This window comes from Camelina sativa, chromosome 6 (assembly GCF_000633955.1).
Source record: "Camelina sativa cultivar DH55 chromosome 6, Cs, whole genome shotgun sequence".
In the NCBI taxonomy this organism is placed as follows: Eukaryota; Viridiplantae; Streptophyta; class Magnoliopsida; order Brassicales; family Brassicaceae; genus Camelina; species Camelina sativa.
This window is the reverse complement of record NC_025690.1, coordinates 20,649,386-20,659,014: the sequence shown is the minus strand read 5'-3', so window position 1 is coordinate 20,659,014 and position 9,629 is coordinate 20,649,386. Positions and strand designations below refer to the sequence as shown.

General features: G+C 36.0%; 1 protein-coding gene across 1 annotated transcript; it reads right to left on the bottom strand.

The window, feature by feature from the left end:
- On the bottom strand, positions 4,910-8,814 carry LOC104792602 (UPF0503 protein At3g09070, chloroplastic-like). The gene is made up of 3 exons (XM_010518788.2): positions 7,949-8,814; positions 7,821-7,888; positions 4,910-6,297 (listed from the first exon to the last, which is right to left on the bottom strand). Exons 1-3 carry the CDS (start codon positions 8,515-8,517, stop codon positions 5,072-5,074), a joined length of 1,863 nt encoding a protein of 620 aa, XP_010517090.1. The 5' UTR covers positions 8,518-8,814; the 3' UTR covers positions 4,910-5,071.

Genomic DNA, 9,629 nt, shown 5'->3' with positions numbered 1-9,629 from the left:
CTTGACGTGGTTAACGACTTTGATGAGCAACGTGTCATCTTCTCGTGCGTAGATTGTGGGACCTGGATATCTACCGTTGACGGTCACGATTGGCTTGCTTGAGCATAGTCTTGTTGTGTTTTTCATCACAACCTGCGTAATTTCAAGCACAAATATTATCAGTAATAATTACACTGCAAAGGTAAACAGATGAATACATAAGACAAAAGGCGGACCATCATCATTATCTGATTGTAAGTTGTAACAAAAAAAACCATGCTTCAATTTTTTAAAAAACTTTATATAACCTACTGTTGACGTTAAATGATTTGTTCACGTAGTGAATTCATGTATAAAAAGGTAAAAAATACCCACACGTACAAAAATCTGAAATAATTTTTGTATGAAGGCTCCTAATATAAGGATTGCATAAATTAAAATCAATTACAGTATTTTAGTTATAAAATAGCCTACGTGATTAAATATATTGCATATATTCCACTATGAAGATGTTTATTTACGCAAAGCATGTATGAAATATATACACATGTATATAAGCAGAAATGTCGATTATGCGACTATGTCATATGCACCAATCAGTGGAAGATATGTAAATGGAACTGTGTGTTTATATAGATAAACTTACGTTAAACTTGTAATGGCGAACCATGCTCTCCGATGGAGCTGGGAACACAGAGAAGAAGGCTACAAGAAACAGAAACCAAACCATATGAGACCCCATATCTCACTCTCTCTATTCTGTCTCTCTCCTTCTCCTTCTTCTTCTTCTAATATGTGTGTTTAGTCTTTTTCTCTCTGTTTTCAAGATGAACGACTGGCCAACGCAAGCTTATAAAGGGAGAGGAGAAAGAGATTTGGAAACTAGAGATAGAGGCGACGTCGTTTTAGGTGGTAGGTCGACCCAAAATCCAATTCTTTGTAATTAAGATTCCCATTCTTACCACAACCAATCTCCCTGACCAAACACAAGATATAATTTTCCTTTTCTTTCTATAACATATCAGTGGTCAAAACTCTTTTTTTGTTTAACAACTTACAGTATGTTTATTTATTTTTAAACCAAAAACGACATATTGTTTTTTTTTTCTTTATGCGAAATTTATCTTTGAATTCGTTGGATAAACTTTATAAACCCTATTAAGAAGTTATTAAATTAAGATTAATTCCTCAAAATACCATTTTAAGCTCTTTTTTACTAAAATACCACTATTAGTTTATTTCCAAAAATATCACAAAAGTATTATTTTCTAAAAAAACCACAAACACAAAAGTTGATTTTCAAAGATGTAAAAATTTATTTTTTTTGGGGGGGGGGAGGGGGGTTTGAGTTGACTATTTTAGATTTAAGGAATAATTTTGAGGAGGTAGGGTTTATTGTTTAGGATTTAGGGTTTAGTTTTAGTTTTGTGCTATTTTTGGAAAAATATATTTTAATGATATTTTTGAAAAATAAAACTAATAATGTTATATTTAAAAAGTAACTAATAATAGTATTTTTGGAAAGAAAAAACTAGGTTGTTGGCAAAATAAATAATAATAATAATAATAATAATAACTAGGTTTAGTAATATTTATGAGAATTGCCTTTAATTAAACTAAAGCTTTGATCATTTATATCTTTATTTTAGTTAACATGGACCATCACATAATCAATTATTTTTCTTATTCCAGTCTGAGTTTATTTTCTTATCTTTTACATGTAAATTAGCGAACTTGAATCGGGATTATGACACCGTAGTGACACAACTGCAACTCCAATGAGTGACTGGAGCATGTACTGCATTGTTTAGTTTGTACTTATAAATCATTATCTTAATTCGTGGTACTAATACTTGTAATTTATGTGCATAGTTTGTATTGTAATATAAATGTGATCATATATATATGGAGCAGTTAAACTGCTTAAATCCTCACTTCAGTTTGTTATCACTAACTCTATCTAACCTTGGAGAGTGGAGATGGTTGAGGGATCGAGTCAGTTCAAACAGAAGAAGTCAAGTCATGTTCCCTTCGATATACGAACGAAAGGTTAGATAAACGTACGGTATCATTGATATCAGCTAGCAAAGTATTTATTTAGTTAACTAATGTTTATCTGATATGGTTGCACAAAAGCATGTTTATCTGATCTAATAATATGTAGTGCATCAAATATTCATCATAGATTACATACATATCAAATTACGATATTAAAATCTTAGACTTGATTTGTCTTATTATACATTCATGAGATCGAAAGATGATGACCTTTTATTATGTATGCTTAATGGGATAATGTAGACTTAAAGTGTTGTCAAACGCCAAGTTTGGGATTGTAAAAAGAGATAAACTTTCAGATCGAGAATGTGTTTTTATTTTGGTGAGACGTATACGTCTGAACTCGAAGTAGTATTTAAAACGACCACAAATTAAAACCTTTTGACATTAATTCGATAGATGGTCAAATTGTCCATTTTAAGATCATACATCTCAATTCCTTCAGGTATACATAATACATAATTCTCCTTCTGCTTCACTCTATATGAGTATTAACATAGGAAAATCGAACTCGTCTAACCCAGATCAAACCAAATTAAAGAAGGGATAAAAAAAAAAAAGCTTATAAATATATTCGGTTTACCGTGTATATGTTTTTTTATAACCCTTTTGATTTAAAGTACTTTGATTTTTGTTTAATTAAAGTATATGATGTTTTTTTTCTTTACAAAATACTATTAACCCGTATATATCATATGAATGAGTCTCTAGAATATACGGATGATGATCCATCAGTTTTATGAAGTAAAATTTGTGTTTACACAAAAAAGCGCCGGATAGAATAGCGAGAGAATTTTTTTCTTTTGTTCCACTTATGATCCATAATTTTGTTCTATAATTATCTAATTGGATAAAAAGTAATGTGGATTCAGATTGTGTAGGAAAAAAAACAATTCCAAGGTAAGGTCTAAACTGTTCTAATTGGTAAAGCCGGAAAAAGAGTTGAGTTTATAACGGCGAAAAGCTCCTTTCAAAGGAAGGAGCGACAGAAAAGGTCGGGACAGTGGCTGCTAACCACATTGGCTTCAGAGTACGAATAATAAGTTTTTCAAAAATCAAATAAGTCTCGCCCACGTGGCTGAATTCTGATCATTCACTGATAATTAAGAGACAATAATAGAAGGCACTGCAAACCTTCAACCTCTTTCTTGTGGAGGTTTATAAAGACCGTCCTTACTGGACAACTCACCAGTACCATGTGATCTATCTAATGTAAGAACAATGGTTATTTAATAGTTGATATTTAGCCAGCAAAAAAAAAAAACTGCCGGTTCAAGTAAATAGCATATATATTTATCGACTTATCGTTAAAATAAAAATATTATGGTATAGATAAATTAGTTGTTTATTTTGGTATTTGGATAGTGGATTCGATGGCCACATACGTATTGTTAAAACTTAAAAGTGTCGTAGAAGCTGTGTGAAGTGAGGTGGAGATTATAATTGCTTAGAAACTAAGAGAGTAGAATAAGTTGAGAAATGGCTTTCATGTCGTTGTAAACAATGACCCCAACAAAGACAGCCTCTTTCTTGGGTTTGTTTCAAAGCTAAGGCTATATACAAAATGCGTGTCAACTTGGACGACACCGTTTCGGTCAGGCACGAAATAAACAAGTTTTATACATTTTCTTGGTCAAATTGGTCATTAGTATGTTTGCCGTACGGGAGATGTCTCAGTTAAACAACTTAAACTAGACTGATGCTTTGCTGAACGGTCATGGTTAAAAATGGGTAAAGTGTCAATCACCTCTCTAATTTGTAGTTAATTTGTTATTGTCATTTTCTCAACAATCTTTGAAAGTAACATTTCCTTTTTAGAGAACACTAAAGTCCAAAAGACAACAACGTAACAATTTAAATTCTTCTGATAATTGTATTTCTCATCAGCTTGGAGCCCATAGTACTTGAACAACAACTTCAATCACCCTATAAATTATCGTTGACCCTTTGCATTTAATTTGTTACGTTGTTAGTGTGAGATGGACTAACTAAAAAGACATATGAGCCTTTAGAGCTAAACGATTAAGCTGGGCCTCTATATGTAGATTCTTCACAAATGTTTACCATCTCTAGATTTTATGGACAAAGGAAACGATTTAAGATTAACCAACAGGGGTAATCATCTCTCACTTTTCTCATCCATTTGGACTTGGTGATTTGCAGACTGCTCTTTGTTTCTTTTGTCGCTTGAGGTTTTAATTATGTTTTCTTAACATAATAACCCTAAGAAAGATATTTTTTGCACTATGACCCTCAAAACAATTTTGGACTCATCCTGCTGCTCCCACGGGCTCTTCTTGTCTCCTTAACATTTTACTTTCTTGTCTCCTTAACATGTTCCACGGACCCAAGACTTTATCTTTTGTTTCTGTTGTCGATAGAGCTTTGACAAAAAAACTTAGAGATTAATAACCCCAACAAATAGGAATGCATTTTTTAGTTGTATATATGATTTGAAAACAGTAGATTTACAACCTTTTTTGTTTTGCTTCGTCTACCAAATTATTGATAAAGCCTTTTTCTTTAATCTTTTCTTGAAAGGAGAAAGAATTGTCGCTTTTTGACTTTTGATTTCAAATTTAAAATATGTTCAGTGAAGGTAAACCAGATATAAAAGGTATAATAAACAAATTATTTAAATGAAACGTTTTGCGAAAATTTCGGATGATCATATTCTTCAAGAATCTAGATGTTGTCTTCAAGCTAATTCAACACCGAACCTTCTTTTGTCCATGAGTTACTCCTAATTTAACTATTGTATTTATATATATCAAATCTCTCACATGTCATTGCTTTTTCCATTTTCTCAAATATTATTGTACTAAGAGCAAGAAAAAAGAGAAAAATGTAATCAATCCAAAATTCTGTATACATCCCATTACCAAAGAAGATTGATTAACATTGAACTAAAAGTTATAAGACTGAGCAAATGAAGAATACTTGAACATGTTGTTGTCAAATTCAACTTCACTACCAAACTTATTCCCAATTACCAATCTAAAAAAAAATGACTCGAGAGTCCATTACAATGTTGTCAGTAAAAGTTCATAACATTTCTACTACCAAAAGGTTGAGAAGCCGGAACAGGCCGGTTAGTTGTCGAATTGCTGCTTCCTCGCCGCCTTCCTTTACTCGGCGTCAAGTAAAGCTTGAGCATTCCATTCTCAATCTTACTAACCTTCTTCTTCCCACTAACACATCCATCCACACTACTCCTTTGAAACCCTCCTCCATTGGTACCAGAACTTCTCCAACTCACACTACTATTGCTCCTAATCATCTTCGGATCAAACCCTTTTCTTGATTCTACATTCCACGACCCTGAAAACGTTCGATCCACACCGCTTCTTCCTTCTTCTTCTTCGAATTTGTTCCCGTTTTTTCGATGAAGCAGCCCGAATAAGTTCCAACTCCATCGAGGTTTCTTCGTCCCCTTCTTGTTGCATTCCATAGTAGTCCCTACATTTTCTCGGACACCCATCTCAGTGTTCTCAACAGAGCAATCATCTCTCACTGAATGTGAATGCGAATGCGAATGTGAAATCGACTCTTTTGACAGTTTCATTTCATTGATCTCAGCCACAACAGAGGCTGATAACTTCCTGGTGGAGCTACAACGGTCAAGACTCTTCCTCCGTCTTGAAGATGAGTCTAAGTAGTACTCTCGTGTCTGTGCAGATCCACCAGGAACAATCTCATCCATCACAGGTCCTGGTACCAGTAGTGGTGGAGAAGGTGGAGGCTTTTCCACCGGAATGTGAGTATCTGACCGGAGAACATGATTCCTCACCGGAGAATCTTCAACTACAGACAACATCGAAGTCATTCGCGGCGGAGCACCTGTTCTCCCGATCATATACCCATCCCAAGAAGCACGCGGCTCATCAAACGAGTAACGAGGGTCATCCACCGAAACTCTACCGGCGTCAATTGAGAATCTTCCGGCGTCAATTGAGAATCTTGGATCTGTGTCACACGATCTCCTCCCGTAACCATACTCAGCAATTTCAGACTGTGTATCTCTAAGCTGTCCCCCAATTGACTTCTCTACCGGTAACGCGGCGGATCCAGCTCCGAGATTGCCGGCTCTATGCTTCTTAAGCTTCTGCTTTTGTCTCCATTTCTGCAGTTTCTTGCTAAACACTGACGCCGCTGACCAGAAACTCCCAGCAATCTCTTTGAAGTCTCTGTTTGGCTTCTTAGTCGTCTGTGGATTAAACTCCATTTCAAAGTCCTTCACTTTCTCAATCTTCTCTTCTTCTTCAATCTCTTCTTCTTCTTCTTATTTGATGTAGTATATTTCAGTCAATTAAATTATCAATCCACAATCTCCATTAATCAACTCACTAAGAATACACAAAGTTGTTTAATCTATTCTTAAAAAGAATTGGTTTTGTTGTAACAATCTTAACTAACAAACAAATTAAAGAAAAGAAACAAAACACAACTAATAACAAACTTTGAATCAAGATTAAACAAGTGAACCTTGGGCAAGGTAATTGACTTGGGAGATAGCTAACCAATCCTAGATATCCAGGCAACAATCAAGAACAATCTTATGGCTAAGAACACTAATGCAAATCAATCTATTTCCATGGTAGAGATTCTTATACTAATCAAGTGATAATCAACTTTTTCCAAAGACAATCACAAAGCATGCATTAAGAACAAGTCTTAATACCACTAAGCACCCTAATCATCAATTTCCATTGGCTAGGAGTGCAAAGCCATTGAATAGTTTGGTTCAGGAATTTCATCAAACACCTTATGGGCAATGGAAATCATAATGTCTAGATTCAAGCTTGATCAAGGCTTTCCAGCATTATTAACACTAAACAAGATAGGAAACACATAAAATAAGGCTCTAGACATCAAAGATCAATTATATATCTCCCTAATCTATCTAACCCAAAGTTCTAATGATCTACTCACTCATCATCATGATCACACAAAGGAAATAGTTTGATCTTTGTGAAATCATAATAAGAGATTATAGATTAAGAGATTTGAAAGAGAAATTGCTATTAAAAAACTTAGAAGTACTCAATCATTCAACAAACCAAGAGTAAATAAGCTTAAGAATCCTAAGTGACTGCTAAACAAGAGATAAACAAAAGATAAACCAAAAATAAGAGATACGAGATAAGTCTCTCCTTAATAGGTTTAGAGTATTTATAGCAAAATAAAAGGGAGCCGGGTCAACCTAGTTCAAACCGGGTCAAACCCGGATCAAAACTAAAACAAGTGTGGTGATGGTCTCACACGGCCATGCTTTGACCGTTTGAGATGGCCGATTGGGATGGCCGGACACACTTTGGCCGATGGTTGTGGCCGCTGGTGTAAACGGTGTTTTCTCTTCTTGAGCTCCATCCGCCATGGCTTGGCCGATTGATGAGGTCACGTGGCTCCAACGGTCATGGCTTGGCCGATTGAGATTGGCCGCTGCTGTAGACGATCTTCCTCTTACTGAACTCCATCGGCCAGCTCTTGACCGATTGGGATGGCCGCTGGTCTTCACTCGGCCACCGTTTGGCCGCTGCTCTTGGCCGCGTGTGGCTCCTGTCTTCACTCTGGCTGTATATACGTTCACTCAAACAGATATAACTCTTTACACGCACATCTTAATGGCCTGAAATCACCTCCATTGCAAAGCTTACTCAATTTTCAATAACTTAGATGAAGAACTCTGGAGCTAAATCCCAAAGAAAGATCTTCATACGAGTCGATCTTTGAAGGACTGCAAACTGGTTCCGAATCATCAATCATCTTGTGTGCATCCAAACGTGTGTCTTCCATTATATTGCTAATTATTGACTTATTTGGCTCCAAAATACACTTTCTTTGTACATCTCTACTCCATCATCTGAGATAACAAAATTGATGCAAAATGTAACCTAAACAACCTAAATGCTCATGAATGTCCTTTACGATTTCAATTTCAGTTTCCTCCTCGAAAAGAGGCGACTTTAATACGGAATTGGCGTTTTCGAGATCAATCTCACTTAATAAACCCTCTCTGTTTTGAGAATTATTATGCTCCTCTTCGTGAAACAGAGACCAAAGAGTGTTCCTAACCCTAACATCACAAGATCTTCTCTGTGGCTCAAAGGTTAAAGCTTCGGCCTTTGTCGCCGAGAACGATTTCGTCCTCCGAAGTTCCTGGAACAACGACCCGGAGGAGGAGGAGGGTTTGAAGATTGCTTTAAGAGCGGCGGAAGACGACGGCGGTTTCCTTGAAGAAGACGCGACGGAGACGGCGGTGCTCTTCCCGGTTGTGATGTCTAGACCAGAGAGACGGTCGAAGAGACAAGAAGGGCAGAATCCAGTGAAACGCTCATCGGGGTGGCGATCACAAGAAGTGGAAGGACGGTGTGGCTGCGGCGGATGTGGCGGCGGAGCTAGAGCTAAGGCTAAGGCTGATGACACAGATGCTGCAACTGAGTTGTTGTTGTTGTTGTTTGCAGGATTATTCATAACCATAACCACCCGTGGCTCATATCGGGATTCGTAAAGAGAGAGAGAGAGAAGAGCTTCAGAGAGAAGGAGAAAAATGTCGATCGAGTGAGAGAGCCGTTTGGGTTCGCAACGGATAGTGACAGAGGAAAGAGAAAACAAACAGGGAAAATTATGGAGTTTATAAAAGAAAAGGGAGTGAAATTAGAATAAAGAGAAAACATTAGGGGTCACTTTGAAAAATAGCTTATTCGCTAGTTCCGTTGTAAAACTTTTTTAGCAGTGAGTGAGTCGTACTCTAACAACAACACTACTACTACTGCTGCAGACAGAACAAGGCAAGTCTAGGGGCTCTCGCTTGTTAAATGACTGTTACGCCCCTAAATTTACTTCTACTATCACTACCTAAGAAGTAAGTATATAATAAGAACAATCTTTGTTTTTTTTTTCCTACGATCTTGAAGGGACAAGCCATTTTTGTCTGTCTACTCAAAAATTTTGAGTTTTCACACTCTCTTGTTATTTTATTATTTTAGAATTTTAAGCTAGCTGGAATCAAAGCTCATGAATCATCATTATTTGTTTGACTGTTTTTGTACTTACTAAAACGTTTTAATTTATTCGAGTTTAAATGTGATAATAATACCGAATGGCCAAGGCCAAAGTGAAACTAATCCCTTATTACGGCTTTATTCTCGTTATCTCTTAAATTCTAGTTTTTTTTTGTGTGTGTTTTGGCTACTGTTCTTTCTTAGATTCGTCGTTCTATAGAAATAGATCCTCATTTGTAAGCGTTAAAGTGCGTTGTGCTGAAGTACGTTGACGAGATTGTAACTCCATGTTCTTCGGATCCTATTCATCTCTTGTATGGGTAGCGTCATGTATGCACATATATATGGGTCATGTATAGAACAGTGAATTTGAGTGCAACAAATATCATATGGGTTAGTTTGTTGTTTGTATGTGCTTTTTATGAATACTCGTAATTTTGGTTATTAAATGACACTATAAGATACTATATTTGTAAGTTCTTCTTTTTTACGTGGAACCGATCGATAACTTAATAATATGTTTTGGGAAAAAAAACATGAATAGTTTTTATACTTATGTTTTTTATACTTTTAAGGGGGGGGGGGGGG